Source organism: Dendrobium catenatum, unplaced genomic scaffold (assembly GCF_001605985.2).
Source record: "Dendrobium catenatum unplaced genomic scaffold, ASM160598v2 fragScaff_scaffold_1209, whole genome shotgun sequence".
NCBI classification, from domain to species: Eukaryota; Viridiplantae; Streptophyta; class Magnoliopsida; order Asparagales; family Orchidaceae; genus Dendrobium; species Dendrobium catenatum.
Window position 1 is genome coordinate 771129 of NW_021319671.1, and position 17270 is coordinate 788398.

Below are 17270 nucleotides of genomic sequence, written 5' to 3' on the forward strand. Positions count from 1 at the left end.
AAGAGATGGCCTCCGGCCAAGGAATTTACCAACAAGGGTGAATTCAAAAGGAACAACAAGAGAAAGAATTTCCGCTTCTGAAATCCACCAGTGGAAAGAAACTTTAAGGTCCAGAAAAGAGACAAAAGAAGGAGACGCGCCACATAAGTTATCTTTAAAAAAAGAGAGGAGGATCCATTCAAAAAATCAGGATCTCTAAATCGGGGAGGCGCCATAAATCTGAACAGATAACAAACAACAAAGAATTTAAAAAAAAAAAAAACAAAAAAGCAAAAAAACAAAAAGAGAAGAAGGAACTTCCCTGAAGCATGCGAGGTGCACAGCCAGATGAAAGTGAGGACGCAGCAAAACAACACATCTAGGTTGAGAAAGAGCTGCAAGAGGCGACTAGGGCGAAGCCCTAATACGCCCCAGAGACAACGGAAGAGAAACCATGGGGGACTTTTGCTAAATGTATAACTTTCATATAATTTATTAATTATAAAAGTTGATATATTTTATCTTAGGTTAAAAACGGGTTTACAAATTAATTTAATTCCAACTCTTTTACTAAATAGGTTGAAAATTCAATAAAATCTGACTCATTTTTTATTTACGCCACCTAAATTTACAATCATAGAAACAAAAATCAGACCACATGAAAAAATTATTCTGTGCGGAAACGGAACTCGTCCGGATGCTTAAATCCGCGGCTCGATATCTCTTGATACTGAGTGTCAGTACCACTTGATCGCTGACATGACTCATTTTAATTGATATCCCAATATAGTGGATCCACATAAAATAATCTCTCGACCGCATGGCCGGCTAGCGTGCGAGGTGAGGAGATAGCTTTTTCTTTCCCGAAAATATCTAGGGAGCAGCGGTGGCACCCAAGGAGATATTGTCTGTCCTGCCACGTGTCTTCCGTTCGCACTGTCACGTGTTAAAGTGTTGCCATGCGGGATCCGCTTCGGCCCCAATTTTCCTTCATCACTCTGTCTTCTGTTCTCTTCGTATCGATTTCTCTCATTACACCGGAAATTAAGCTGCTGGAAATTCTGGATTTTGGAGGTTCTGTGCTCGTCTTCGCTTTATTTCCCCTCATTTTTTTACTCTATATAGGTATTTTTGTGGGTTAATCCGCTTAGCTTTGTGTCTTTCAGTATCGATTTTGGGAGCTGAGGTGGAGATTTTGTAGATATTTTGGGATTAATGGAGGGCCGAGACTTGAAGCAGCCGGATCGATCTTCCCTGGGGAAGAGCTGTGATAACAGAAACCCTAGATCGGTAATCGGTGTTTTCTTCTATACTATGCTTTGTTTTTTTTCTGGAATTTCGCAAATGTGAGATCTTACTGTTTGCTAGTGCTTTTATGTGTCTAAAATTTGATTCAGTTGGAAAATATGGTTAAATGTTTGGTTAATTTTTTACGGGATGGTGTTTTTGTGAGAACAAGGGTTTGGTTGTGTGACGATTTGATGGTGAGTCGAACACAGATGGCCTTCATGAAGTTTTATTGTTTTATTCATCTCATTTTTGTAAAAATGTATGCCCTTGGCTTGGAAGTATTGTTCTTCCCACAGTAGTGATGGCAGTAGATTCATTATTAATCTCATTATCATAAGCCGTTTCTTCATTTTGACAACTTTGCTTTAATTCTTCCAATATCCATTAAAAATTGTATAATTGTTCAGCCAGTATATCTAAATTTCATGCTTTGGTGTCACCTGATCCTCTGATGTAATTGGTTGATCATTATTAATTATACTAACACTTAAATTGTATGCCAAATTAGTGAATTTTTTGTTTAGTAGATATTTACAAAGGTAATAGGAAAAGCCAAAGAAGGGCTTTCCTAAAGCTACAAGACCTTCTTAATAACTCGATGGTATTAATGCTTATAGTTTGGCTACTGACATCCATTCTCAATCTGTTAATGGCAGTATGCACACAGACTCAGTTTTCTTACCTAATTTCAAGTGCAAACAATTGGGTTCATTTGCTTGTTGAACATTTTTGCAAGCACTTGCGGAAGTAAAATGGTACTATATCTTTTAAGATGATATAGAACTATAGAAGTTTCAATATTTTCTGGAATTCTGAATTTGTTTATTGAACTGTATTTTTTGGTTTGTTTATAGGAATTCGACTTTGAACTTTGAGATTCATGGTAGAACTTATAGTAATCAGCAATGCAGCTTATGTTGTTAACTAATAAATCTGAAAACCTCCAGTAGTTGAGACAGATATGATTATTAAAAATAAAAGAATGATAATCCTGTATTGACAACTAGAAGCTCAAGTTTATGAACTAATTATGTTGACATTATACTTTGAGAAAAAAAAAATAATCGGATAATAGTGACCGATAATCGGCAGTAATTGAAATATACAATTTGAAAGAAAAGAATAATAAGCATTCTTATACCGTAGGATAGTTCAAGCAATAAGGAAATTGCATGCAGCTTATATTTGAGAAAATTGTCTGCAGTATTAGATTAATACGGTCCCCTCGAAATAAAGTTAAAATGGGTAAGGGCTAGGAAATTATATTAGAGGTAGCTATTGTAAAGAAAGTAATATTTCTTATTGTATCAGCTTTCCTCCAAGAGTTGGGATACTTTTTCCTTGTTATTTGAAGGTTTGTGCGTCTTACACTATTGATATCTTGATAATATATGCTTTGTATGCTAAGGACAAAATGCATTCATTAAAGTAAACTAGCATCATAATCACAAACATTCATACTAGAACAAGTGTTTATATTGATTTTTGATTTGTCGTTCAATATACTTGGCGGTTTGCATAATTTCGCTGAAGTATATGAGATTTGTTTGTGGCTACATAGCAAAAGCTAATTCATCTGAGGTGTGAGAAGAAGGCATGGGGAGACCATACATTAACTTAAATGGGGCGAGGTTACTAAAATCTTATAATGTAGTCATCTGCTTCTCTCATCCAAATGCATTTGAATTGAAGTTTGACCGGCATTGTAAATCTGAACATTAGTTTCTGCTTGTGCTCATGTTTAAATACTTTGTCTCAATGGGTAAATGCAATGCAACCATTTTACAAAAAAAAAAAAATATATGATTTTTTTTTTAACTTCATAAATGTAATTTTAGACCACCAAACAGATGAACTTTTTTTTTTTTTTGGAAACCCACAGAAAGGCCTACGCGTTAATTAAAAAGAGGGATTACATGGTCCTTAAGGGGAACCTTCAGCTCACTAATGCTTAGAAGAGCTACAACAAAAATCAAAATAAAACCTACGAGCCGATGGTCCCACTATTATGATATACAAAATGACCTAGTAACAATCTAGGGTTGCTAGAAGGCAACACCCAAAAAAGGAAGCCAAAAAGGTCGGAGATCAACGCCCTCTTCCTACAAAAAATTGAAATAACATCCATGAAATCCTTGTTCCACTGAACCTTCATCTTAAGATAACTGCAAACGGCAATCCATAATATCAAAAGAAAAAAGAACACATGAATATTGTAATAAGATAACATATGAAACCAGTTCAAGCCCCAATTGAAAATGATCAAGATGGTCTTAGTAAAAAAAGTGAAAAAAAAAACCTTCTTACTCCCTTTCAAAGCAACTATATTAGAGAAAAAGAAGCAATAACAGTTGCAGTAGTTTTGATAGTAATCGGGCAGACTGTGCATGGAGAGAATCACCTTCCAATCATTTAACGTATAGACAACCACGATACAAAGGCAACACCATCTAAGCAACCACTTAAGAATGTAATGTTGCTAGGTTGATAGGCCGGTGCATCCTAAATCGGCCCAAGAACCCCCTTTGATTGCCGCCCACGTGTGAGGCCCGCTTGGAACAATTGAGGAAGGAGAATTGGGTTGCTAGGGAGAGAGGAAATTTTTGAATGGGAGAGATTTGAATTAGGTTTGAATTAGGAAACTAATTGTATTAAGAAGGGGATTTGTCTAGGGTTAGTTTTCATGCTTGTTTTGGTTTTCTATTGGATTTTCTTTGGCGCCTTGGGCTCTAGGTACTTTTTCTAGAGATTGGGAGAGAACGACCCTCCTCTCGAATTGAGGATTAATTGTATCTTGTTTGGTATTTGTTTTGGCTTATTTCTATTCTTGCAATCTACTGTTTTTGGTTGTTTTCGCCCAGATTTTGTAATTATCTTGCTGTTTTCACCAATTAGTGATAGGTTTGCTTGCGAACTCAAGTATTTCCCTTAGGGTTACTTGAGAACTCAAGTATTTCCTATCACAGGTCCAACATACCTGACACATGTAAACCCAACCAAGATAAGACTCCAAGAACAAAAACATAGCTCTGGAAAAAATGAAGTCACTGCAGTTTATCCACCCAGTTAAAAATCGTGTATATTACTGAATGTTCCAACCAGACAAAGTAGCACAAAGCATAATGAGACGGTCCAGATTAATACTCAAAACAATAACCATAATAACAAAAACCATTCCAACAGTAATAATTGGCTGAATGTTAAAAAGATCCTGCTTAGAGTGAACCACAGCAGCAATCATATAAACCCAGTTAGAACTGAAAAACCTAAAATTGACAAAGAAACAACAACAAAAACAAAAGCATCACTTATCTACTTCTGACATACGGAAAACCCAAACGATCAAGCCGAGATATGCCAACAATATTGATAGGGAGATTAGAACCCATAAACTCCCTAAAATCCAGCAGATTGCAATCAAAATTCGCTAAAAAATCAACAGCAGAGTTGGCTTCTCTATAGATGTGAGTGATAGAATAATTAATACCCGCAAGGCATTGTTTAATAGCTCTTATGGTATAAAAATAACATGGTTTAACATTAATTTTACCAATAATGTAATGCATGACCACCATAGCATCCACTTCAATCCAAAGATTAACAATCCCTAAAGAGGAACATAATTGCACACCATAACTTAAAGCATGAAGCTCCGCCAAAATGGCATTACTTGCAATCGACGGGCCAGCAAAAGCAACAAGAACTTGGCCATTATGATCACGAATCAACCCACCATAGCCGGCTTTACCCAATTTTAAAGACCCATCCACATTAAGTTTGAAGAACCCATTATGAGGCTTAATCCATTTAATAATAGTATCTTTACGAAAACTAGCAGTGTACATGAAATTGTTACCAAAAATCTAAGAAAGAGTATGACAATCAGTAAAAGAAGTATTATTAATCTAAGTTTGCCTAATATAATTGTTTAATCTTATCTTTAACCTTGATGATAATGCTATTAACATTCATATGTATGTTCTTATGTTTCGACTCATTCCTACTCTTCCAAAGAAACCAACAAATAATAACAGGTAAAAGTTACGGATATGGTTCTTCCGAAAAGTAAGCCAATCTTTAAAAATATTTTTAATATTGTTATATTCTTTACAAATAAGGGTATTAAAGACACTTTCAAAATAAATCAAAACTTTCAGAGCAATGGACCCATTAGCAAACACGTGATTTAAAGTTTCCAAGTGATAACAATACTAGCATTTAGAAACAATGCAAAAACCCTTCTTGCTAAGAATAGTATCAACAGGTATATAATTATTGAATATTCTCCAAATGAGAATAGAGAAAGAGATGGGAATACCTTTCTGTCAAACAGTAGACAAAATATGGATTTTAGGTTTAACATCCCTAATAGCATGCCAAACCTCCTTGAAAGAGAAACTACCATCAATGGATTTGTTAAAAAGAATACAATCACTCTTATCAAGTTGGAGGGGGATTTTCAAAATAAGAGAGATGATGGAATCGGGTACCTGATCCGCAAGGCAATGAACATTAATAAAATAAAAAACTTTAGAAGTACTAATAGAGTGAGTATTAAGTAAATTATCAATGGAAGCGGAACCTAACCAATTGTCTTGCCAACAGAAAATGTCTCCTAAACTCAAACCCCATTGAATGAAGCTTTCAGCATCCCATTTGATGGAACTCATTCTCTTCCAATTAAAGGAATTGCCCTTTTTGAAGTAGCAGCTAAGAGGATGCTTGCCCATACAATATTTTTAAATTCATAACTGGACCCATAAGCTAATATTGGATCTAAAATTGAACCACATCTTATAAGAGGAAGCACGAGCCATATCACTCAAGTTCTTAAGACCAAGTTTACCTTCCTCTTGGACGCCAGAACAATTATCCCAAGAAGCCCAAATAATAGCAGACTTACCCTCTTTACTGCCCCAAAGGAATTTGTTGAAAATTCTTTCCATCCTACTACAAATAGTCATAGTAGGATATAAAGTATGAAAAAGATAGATAAAAATATAACTCAAAACACTTTTGATAAGCACAAGTCTACCATCAAAAGAAAGAAAATTAAAAGCCCAGGTAGTCAATTTTTTCTGAATATTGAAAAAGATGTCCCAAAATAAATGAGACATCTTCTTACCCTTGACAAGCGGAGTCCCCAAGTATTTAAGGGGCAGATGCTTGTGTACGAGATCATAGACACGTTGGATAGCATTGATTCTTTGATGAGAAATAGACTTTTGCTTAGTTTATACTAAATTTGAGGCAGGATTTAAATGCCTAAGCAATGTTAGAAAATAACCTTGCACAATTTAGTTTAGAGAGCTTTATTAATTAAAATACTTGTAGTGATTTAACGATAAAATAAAACAAGAAAGAGATGATAATAACTTAGGTCAAGCCACACGATTAGAGGTTAGGATCACAAAGTAATCAATGATTTAAAACATAACATACATGAAAGATTTCCAACAAGAAATCCCTATGCTAACAATGAGATTATTCGCTATGAAGAGTCCTTCACTCACTTTCTAGATTACTAGGCTCATCGGAGATGCTTAACACGACATTAATAAATCAATTAAAACTACAAGTTGGGGTCAGAGTTAAATAGGAAAAGATTTAGGGGAACGATTCACCTTGCTTAGGATTTGGAGACAATCTGCCATTGGATGTAAGAAAGTTGCTCGTCAATGTGAAGACGATCCTCTCCATGTAGTCTTCTACAGTTTGATCAATTTCAAGGTTGAGGTTCTTGGGGATAAAATTTCAGATTTGAGTGAGAGAGGATTAGGGTTTGAAATTTGAATTCCAAGTAAGGGAAAAGAGGGAAAATTACTCCTTAATGAGAGACTATTGATGTAGGACTAAGATGCTTTTAATGGATGCAATAAGAATTTGCACGATTCCATGATAAGAGAAAGTATGATTAAAGTTATTAGCAATTTAAAACGATAAAATAAAATGAGAAAGGGGTGCCTATGCTTCGGCTAAGCCACTTGCCACATGCTAGATTTATCAAAATAACGTAGAATATCAATAAAATGCAAATCAAGTAGCTTCAAACAAAATCCTTACGCTAACAATGAGATTAGAAGCATAGAGATCAAACTCAAGTCCTATGATTACTAGGCTTGGCAGAAATAGATGAATAAGACCTTCATGAATCAATCATATCACAAGAACAAGTTAGACAATAAAAATACGAGAGAAAGAAGAGTGGTAAACCCTTATCACGGTTGGGTTGCAAGCCTCCACTAAATGGTGCCAAATTGTTCTTCTATGGCCTCGACAAGGGTGTCCAGAATGCGCTCTACGTACTCTTCGATGATGTTGTCGATGTTCGGATTGACGTCGAAGAAGGTAAAGTGAAGGATGCTAACAAACCCTTTGTTCGTCGTAGGCGAGACTATAAGCAAGATCTGGATCGGCCATGCATGGTCTTTGAAGGTTGAGATGTTGAAGACGATCGTCGATGCTCCCCTTGAAGACTCTTGAGAGGGAGGAGATAATCTTGAGAAGTTAAGAGGGGAAAGGGCTGGGAGCTGACCGGCTAATGATGAGAGCAAGGGTAAGAGATTTGGTTCAGGTTTTGGGAGAGGTGGTGGAGGGAATTATGATTGAAACACATCCTAATTATCCTCTTGATTGAGAATAATTAAAGGAAGAGAGAGGAGAGTTGGGGGGGGGGGCGTGCATGAAGGGTCGGAGGGGATTGATTTATTTCCAATGAAGAACCTCTCCAATTGGAAATAAATTAAGGAGATGGGGCTAGGGAAGGGGTCGACCAAAGGGGATAGAGGGGAAAGAGTTGAATTATTTCCAAAGAGTAAGGATGGGGATTTAGGAAATAAATTTCCCAAATCCTACTATAGGGCCGGCGGCTGTGGGGGAATTAATTGGTTTAATGGAGGGGAATTAATGTTTCTTAATTTAGGTTTAGGAATTAGGAAAGGTTTTAATTAAATCCAATCTTAACTTGAAATTCAAATAGGTTTAATTTAGAAACTTTCCTAAAATAGATTTCCTAAGTTAGGAAAGAAATATTCAAATTCAAATCAAATTGAAATTTGAAATTAAGCTTTTCCAAATTAAGGGGGATCATTTATGGAAGGTGCTCAAGGTAGGGATTTGAATTATGGAGGGAGAGCAAGGGGAATAGGGCCGGCAGGTGGTGGGGGATTTGTGTGGGATTACGGTGGGTGAAAGGGGAAGGAGGGGTCGGTGAGGGTGGAGGGCCAGTGCTTCTAGGTTTTTGATGGAGCTTGGACCGTGGGTGGGGGAGGGGGAGATAGGGCCGGTGGTGGTGGTGGGCGGAAAAAGAGAAAGAGATAGAAATTAAGGCCACGGACCCGACTCTTTTAGGTTGATGGGTGATACACAATTCTCCCTCTCCTAGGGATCTCACTCCGATCTCTCTCAATTTCTTAGAAGAACTCAAAACACGTGGAAAATTTTATCATTCAATCATTAACATGAAAAGAGAACTATGGGTCTATATATAACCTCATATAAAGACTCGAGAAAATAAAAGATGACAACGCCCCCTGGGCTTACATACGACCTCCCTTAAGTAAGGGATAAGAATGGAAAAACTAATAAAGAAAATACAACATTACATAATAATAAAGAAAATAAATAATACAACTCAGAAATACATCGACTCAATCGTGGCCGTAGATCGACGGTCACGTCTCTGATAGACTTTCCACGCTCTGATGTCCCCATCAACTATATTGATGTCCCTAAAAGGAGAGTTAATGTGGGAGAGAGAGAGAGAGGGGAGAAGGAAGGGGCGGCGACATGAGCATGTGGGATCGGGCTTAGGGAAAGGAATTAAAGCTTGCTTTAATTGGGATCTTAAATTAGGAAGAGTTAATTAAAATCAAATCCAATTAAAAATTTAATTAGAACTAATTTAATTAACTTTCCTAAAATAGGAATTCTTAATTATGAAACAAATTCAAATTCAAAGCTATTTGAATTTTGAATTCAAATTTGTTAACAAATTAAGCAGGCTAAAATAGGAAGAACTTTGAATGCAAGATGGAATTAGTGGAGCCAATAGAAGAAGGAGGGTTTTTCCTTTGAGGCCGGCGGCTTGTGTAGTAGGGAAGGGGGTGTAGGGCCGGCGGTTAGGGGTGGAGGGGAGTGGTGGCTATCGGTTTGAAGGAGGAGGGAGAGGGTAGACCGGTCGGCCTTGTGGGGGTGGTGTTGGTTTGGCCGAGGAGGGGGAGTGGGAGGGGATGCCGGCGGTTGGGGAAGGGAAGGAGCGGTAGGCCGGCTGTTTGTAGGGGAGAATAGAAACAAGGGAGGGGAAGGCGAAGATCGACCACGAACCCGAACGCTTCCTGCGGTTAGTGAGTATTACGATGACCTCGCATAGAGACTTCAATTTTCAAGAGCTCACAAACTCTCCCAAAAACACACGAGCAAAAATTTTCATGTAATATTATTCATTAGCCTCCAAGAAGGAGGTGGTCTTTAATCAGTCTCATTACAATGAAAGAAAATAAAAGACCAACTTGCCCTAGGGCTTACATATGACTAGGCCCTCAAATGAGGGTATAAATGGAAAATGAAATAATAACTCATAACACAAAATAAACTAAGACAATGAAAATAAAAAATAAAGCGGTGCAATCGTGGTCGTAGATCGACGACCACGCCTATAGTAGACCCTCCAAGGTCGGATGTCCTCATCAATATATCCTTAAGTTTTGTAGATCATAAAGGACATATTTAATCAACCGTCAAAATAAAAGGCAAATAATATAGAAAATTGGCCATTCATTATTTTTATTATGACCTGTGAATGTGAATTGCAAAAAGTAGAAATCCTCGTTCCACCTATAGAAAGGTTTTGAGAAGTGATGTCGCATTTTTCTTTAGTAAGTAAAACAATCTAGATAAAGGTGTCAGTCAACCCATTTCTCATCGGTTGAGTGAAACTGAAATGTTTTGATATACCTTGGTCAAGTATAATATCTCATTAAATTGACATGCTATAAGATTATAAAATCTGTTTAAGCTGTGAAATTGAAAGGTAAAGGGGTTAGACAGAGAATTTTCAGCCATGGCGTTAGATCAGTCAGGAGTTTAGCCCAAATTGCATTTCATTATTTAACATTTGGGGCTTACAGATGCAAATACACATTTTTTTCTCAGTTAAAGCATTCAAAATCAAAGTATAAAAATACTCATTTTTACCTGTTCGATGGAAGTTGCATTTTTTTATAATCCTCACTCCTCCTCTGTGTAGTCTTAGTGCTAAGACATGTGGAAGAACATCCACATTGCTTTTATGCTGCTAAAAATTCGCACATAATTCGTGATCTAATAACAAGTTTATGTACTTTTCCAAGTTCAGCACTGTTTTTTAGAATAAATAGTCAAGGTAAAAGTGTTACTCACGTGAAACACAAATGTTATAACTATTGCTCTATTCTTTTTTAAAAATCAACCTTTTTTCATAAAAAAAATTCCTTTAGGTGGGAGAAAATTAATGAGGATGGAAATTTTAAGGATATATCTATCTTGCCTGAATCTTCTAATGTTGAGTGGCCTAATATTTGACTAAATATTCTTCGAACATTTCAGAACCCAAATCCAACTTCGTTGGGCTAATCATCAACAGAGGTTTAGTTGCAGGGGAAGAATTGCAACTCCAATATCTTGAGCTACATGTTTATTCTTGATGAAGGAGAAAAAATAATAATAATAAGAGCACCTTATGAACCATTGAGCATGACAAAAGTTGGTTAATGGCAGAAGGTTTTTCTTAAAATTATGGATTGCCTATTAGGAAATGTTTGCCCCAATAGTTAAATAAATAAATACTGTTCGGGTCCTCCCCTCGGTGAAAAAGTTGGATTGACAGTTTGAACAACTTAATTTAAAAAATGCTTTTATACTTGGTAGTTTAGAGGAAGAATTTTATATGGAATTACCATCGGGTTTTGATGAGGCTAGAGTGCATGGAAAAGCTTATGAACTTATGAAATCTTTTTATGGGCTCAAACAAACTCCGCGTGCCAGATTTGGTAAAATTCCCAAAGGCGGCTCATCGTCATTGGTACCAACAAGCTCCAGTCGGTCATATCATATTCTGTAACATATAGGGCGTAACATTACCATCTTTATAGCCTATGCTGATAATGAAATTAAATAGAGAAGGATTAAACAAACACTTGATTTAAAATTTGAGATAAAAAAATCTAAGAGCTTTGAGATATTTTCTTGATGTGAAAGTAGCAAAAAACAAAAGCTGTCTTTCAGGTTCTGAGAGGAATTATGTTCTAAATCTTCTAAAACAGATTAGGATTTTAGGTGTAAACCTGTGCATACTCCCATATATCCCAATTTGAAGTTTGGACAATTGATGAAAAATACACCTATTTGTAAAGGTCAATAATAAAAACCAATTGGAAACTCTTCTATCTTTCCACACTAGACTTGCTATTACATAGTTAGTAGTAATGTAGTATAGGCCAATACATGCATTCTCCTTATAAAGAATACATGGAAGCTAAATCTCAAATTTGAGGTACCTCAAAGGAACTTCATGGCAAAGTCTATTTTTTAAGAAGTGCGAAGAAAGAGTAGTTGAGGCTTGCACAAATGCAAGATAGACCAGTTTGGTAAATGACAGAAGGTCAAGAAACAAATATTGCACCATTGTTTAAGAATCTGGGGTGACTTGGATAACCAAGAACAGAGAGTTTCACAATAAGTATATGTTCTTGAATGAAATTTGTACCGTTTTTGTCTGTTCTCTTCTCCTACCTGCATTGCCTTGCATGTTCTATCTCATTTCTGGTTTTATTTTCATTTTAATTCATGCATTTTATTTTAGTTTCCTGACAGCTACCCTTACCTTTTGCTAGGGTGTTGTTGATTCTCTGTCCAGTGAATGGACAGATGAGAAGCACAAATTGTATCTTAGTTCCATAGAAGCAACATTTGTCGATCAGTTATATGGTAGAGAACACCTTTCAAGTAATTTTATGGGTTGGTTGTCAAGAACACAAAAGAAGACAAATTCATCACAATTAAATCCCAATAAACAGTCTGGTCAGGTATTTTATATTAACTTACAGATTGGTCATGTGTAATTTTGTGAAACCTGTGGAACATCTCAGCCTAAGAAATTATTTGGTTCAGTTTAAGGTTCTGCGTGAAGGCTGCTGGGAAGATTTTAACTTTGATCGGGCAAAGGACAGAGCTGTTGTTGAGATTGAATCTCGCCAGCTTTTGGCAAACCCCTGGGTTCAGCACTTCAAACCACCTTCTGCTGGCAAATACCCACAGACATCAGTTGACATTGACAATAATGAATTTTCAAGTCGATCAATCTACTTAAATTGTCCCATGGACATGAAAAGAACCAGTGCAAAGCAGCTTCCAGTTTGCTATCCTCTAATTATTCATGAAGATTCTGTCAGTAGCAGAGCAGGTATTTCTTAGCTTTTAGCTAGAAATAACTGCTTCCTTTCCTATCGATAATATATACATACCTCCTAAATAATTTATTTCCCCATCTATCAAAGACTTTTGTTGACTACAGCATAGTGGGTGGAGCTTCTTCAATACTAGCAGGTTATAAAATGGGTATGAAATGATATGATTTAGTTATATTTCTCATGAAAAGGTGCATGCAAAGAGGTCTTGAAATTATGATTCAATTTGTTAGAAAATCAGATTTCCTATATTAAATTAATTATTAAGAAACATATAATTCTTATTCGATTTTAGTCCATATTAAATAGCTAATATATAATTTTAGCCAATATTAAATAGCTGGAATCTAGTGAATTAAGCTCATAAATTACTCAAATTGATATGAAATAATTTTGTAGATATCTTTTTAGGAGATTATAGGAACCCATAAAGACCATTTAGGTTATGGTCCCCAATACACCAAGTCACACCCATAAATTCTCTTCCCCATCTCGAAGAGAGATGATGATCCCTTAGAATAACAAACCACCACATTGTGTTCATGTTCACTCTTTCTTGGTTGATTGTCATAGCATTTCCACAATAACCAGCAATCATTCTCAATGGAGCTGGTTACATTACTTGAATCCATAAGCCTTAATTATCTAGCAAGATGTAGACCTTATGATGTTTGGTTTTTGTCATGTGATGTTTGCTCTAGAATTATTTTTAGTTTTTGGCATGACTTAAAATTTATAACATTTCTCTCTTATGATAAAATTTATGATAATGGGTGAGAGAAGCGGTGGCCGATTAGTTTGGGAAAATGATTTGAAGTTAAGAACCTGCACTCAAGTCTTCATGTAACGGTACTGATGTGAAACATACATGCGATGGAGTTACTTTAGGAAATTATAGAGAGCTTCCGGGCTACATAAGCGACTAAATGCCCATAAGGGCAAAAGCGGAAAAACATCAAAATAAAATACGCTACTACATAAAATGACAAAGTACAAGTCATGCTCGTGGTCGTCGATCTCCGGCGTCGAAAATGCTGACGATGTCCTCATCAGGTACTCATGATTTAAGTGCTATATACAATTACTGCAAAGAATCATCTAATTATGTTAGTTGCTCGCTATGCAATATTTATAAAGCTTTATTACTGAATATTAGTGAAAATTTGATAAATTCCATTACAAATTTGATGGGCTGAGCCCTATGGGCCCGACTAATGGGGATGGTGGGCAAGGAGAGAGAGAGGGGGGGGGGGTATTTAAGGAAAGAGGGTTGATTTGATTGAGAGGGAATTAGGATGGTTTATTAGTGAAAAATGGTTGATTTGAATTCAAATTTGGGAGAGAATTATGAGAGCTTATTTAGGCCAATTATGTTGTTTTATTTTCATTATGTGATTTGTGTGTTTGCTGTAATTTTTCTTTGGAGTTGTTCCTAGCAGCACGGCGCCTAGGGTTTGTGGAGAACCGATCTACCTCTCGAATAGTAGATAAACTTGTATCTTAGTTTGTGTGCCTAAATAAAAAAAATTAACCCATAATCTCTTTCTTTCTCGCTGATTTCTGCTGAATTTCTCTTCTTTATTGTTGTTTTTGCTGTGCGGAGATCGGATTCCTGTCAAGTTGGTATTAGAGCACGATTTGGGACCTATATTGTCGAAGAAAGTGGATGCTTTGGAAGAGAAATTAGAAGGAGAAGTTGGCTAAATCAAATATGAAATTGAGGAATAGATGTCATCCATGGAAGGAAGGTTTTCTAACCTAGAGGACATGATGGAGAAAATATTAGAGCTTCTTCATACCCAACCGACATCATTGGAGGCAAGGGCACCATTGACCAGACAAGGAAGTGGGGGAAACCCTAATATACGAACAATGAGGGAGGATCAGGAGGTGGAAATTTTGGGGGAAAAAGAGAAGATGGCCTTTGGAGCCATTTCCAAGGACGGGAGTGGGTGAAGGATATGGTCGGCAAAGAAATTGCTAATGAAACTTGAAGAGCTTTTTTGGGGAGAGGGAAACATGGAAGGATCACAACTGGAGGAGGAAGAAGCTATTGGGGCACTGACGATTCTAGGGTGAGAAAGTTAAAAATGCCAATTTTTGATGGAGAAGATGTTAACGGGTGGATTTATAGGGTGGAGCAATATTTTGCTATAAATGGATTGACATAAGATGAAAATTTCACTACAACCGCTCTGTCTGGAAGAGAAGACTCTGTCCTGGTACCAGTGGAGAGACTTGGGAGATCCAGTCCGATCATAGAGGGAATTCAAAGACTTTCTACTAGTAAGTTTTCAAATTAGTCAGGAAGGAGACTTCTATGAATAGTTCTTTGCTTTGTTATAGGAGGGGACAATGATAGAGTACCGGGAGTTCAAGTACTTCTCGAGCCGGTTGGGAAGGTTTTCAGAGATTGTGCTAGAGGGGAACTTTGAAGGGGCTCAAGCTTGATATTCGAGCAGATGTTCAAGTACTGAGACCACGTGGTTTAAGAGAGGTTATGAAGTTAGCTGAGTTGGTGGAGGATAAGAACTCCTTGGAGATTAACTGTAGCAATAGTTCGGGAGTCTCCTGCTGCACAACCACTATATTTATGGCATCAAAGGTGCAAATGGTGCTTATTTAGAAGGAAGCCTTGAGGGATAGAGGTTAGAGAGTACGACCAGGGGGGGTACTTAAAGATGTTGATTGAGTCAAAATTTAGGAGAAGAGGGCCAAGGGTTTATGCTTTAGGTGTGATGAGAAGTTTGTTATCGGCCACCATTGTAAGAACCAATGGACCATTCATTATAGGTCTTGACAGTTTGCGATGAGGAATAAGATGCTGCAAAGCAGGAAGTAGAGGAGGAAGATGATCACCCTCACTTAGATGTTGTAGAGGCATCCATTAACTCTGCGGTCAGGTTCACCCTAACCACAACATGAAGGTTACAGTTCCTGGACCTCATTATATTTGGTACAACAAAAAAAAAGTAATATATCCTATATGAGTATGGTTAATTTGCATCTTCCATTGTTTGAACTAGATAATTTTTTTGGGTCTTATTTGAGTTAACTTCGTTGATAAATTAAAGCGCTTCAAGTTTTTGCAGAGGTTACCGATCAAAACTTTGTTGACACAGAGTATAATAAACTGGCTGAAGGGCCAAGTAAATCAAGCAGTAAGAAGCGATCGAGGAGATCTGCTCGTTCAAAGATAATTGACCAAGTATTGTGTGCATTTTTCATTTTTATCAAGATTGAGTTCTTATTCAATGAAAAATTAAAAACTTTACCAAGAAATGCTATTCATTTTCAGATAGTCCCTAGTAACTCGGTTGCTTCATCTAGCCTTAGAAGTGGTAATTTCTTGAAAGAGAATGAAGCAGAATGCAGCAGCACCATTAGGGAGCAGAACATTGATGAACCTTCTTATTACAATCATGAGGAGCCTGAAGGTCTAGGCTTTAATAATGGTTGAGCTTTGGAGCAGTTTTTGCACTGTGGAGGGAAAAGTATTCCAGGTGATTGATGTAGTTTCTTTCAGCAGAGAGAGCAGGAAAGATTTAAATCTACTACTGACATGAACTTGGAATAAATTTGTCAATTGTGTTGTATATCAAGTCGATGCAAAGCCTCTCTGCAATGTATTGAACACATTAGCATTATAAATGAGTAGCAATATCTTAGTATGTCAGCATTAAAAACACCAATGAGTTTTTTTTTTTTTACTAAAATTGAAGTGGCATTGTATTGAAGCTTATGTGTTTATAGTTTGTATCATTGATTCATATTAAACTTGCAGCATTAACTAATTGCCGTAGTTTGGTAAGCTACAACTGATGTATATATTTTGTTGATTACATATTGAACTAATTGTGGTTGAGAATTGAAAATTGATGTGATGATATGTTCTTGAGCAGAAAAAAGTTTTGTTAAAAGAATAATTCGGTTCAAGCTTGCAAAAGGGATGTGATGGGTTCTCAAGCTAATGTTTCATTGAATAATCTGTTAATATTCTGATTTGATTATGTAAAGATCAGCCATTGATGTATGAGCCTTTCATGGTTCTGACAAGTTGCATGGTCATATTTGTATATCTACTAATTTTAAAATCTTTCAAGTGCACTTAAGTTTGTTAATAAATGCATGTTTGTCGGTCACAACCCTTTGCCCAAGCAAAATGTAGTTCTTATAGCTCATATAAGGAACATCCTATACATATGCTCATCTTGTTAAGGAGAAATTATACTGTGCGGAGGCTGGACGCAGCTCTATGTTCATAGACGAATCAAATGTAGCATTAGTGATACCGAGCTGCGGTACCGAGCGATATCAAGCTGCGGTACACAACGGAGTGACATAACACATTCTGATTGATTTTTTGGACGTCATTTGCATCCACATAGAATAATTAATCATGGGTAATGATTTATGGAGCTCCATTTTGCTTGGGAAGAGGCTTGTGACTATCAAAATATAGGCTTTTTTAGAGCCATAAAGGGTAAAAATGCATTTTTTTTATAATATGTACGCACACATGTTTACTAGCCGGTGTGCTGCTGGAAAGAAGCATCT

The 17270-nt window shown here is 36.6% G+C and overlaps 1 protein-coding gene across 3 annotated transcripts; it reads left to right on the top strand.

Moving 5' to 3' along the window:
• Positions 1–811: 811 nt before the first annotated feature.
• Positions 812–16490, top strand: LOC110101597. 3 transcript variants are annotated; one of them, XM_028699043.1, is made up of 6 exons: positions 812–1104; positions 1181–1269; positions 12141–12332; positions 12418–12709; positions 15797–15921; positions 16012–16490. In XM_028699043.1, exons 1-6 carry the CDS (start codon positions 939–941, stop codon positions 16171–16173), a joined length of 1026 nt encoding a protein of 341 aa, XP_028554876.1. In that variant the 5' UTR covers positions 812–938; the 3' UTR covers positions 16174–16490. The 3 variants fall into 3 exon arrangements, with proteins under 3 accessions (XP_028554876.1, XP_028554877.1, XP_020685222.1); XM_028699044.1 differs by having other exon boundaries at positions 814–1104; positions 15806–15921; XM_020829563.2 differs by having other exon boundaries at positions 912–1053; positions 1146–1269.
• The last annotated feature ends 780 nt before the right edge of the window (positions 16491–17270 follow it).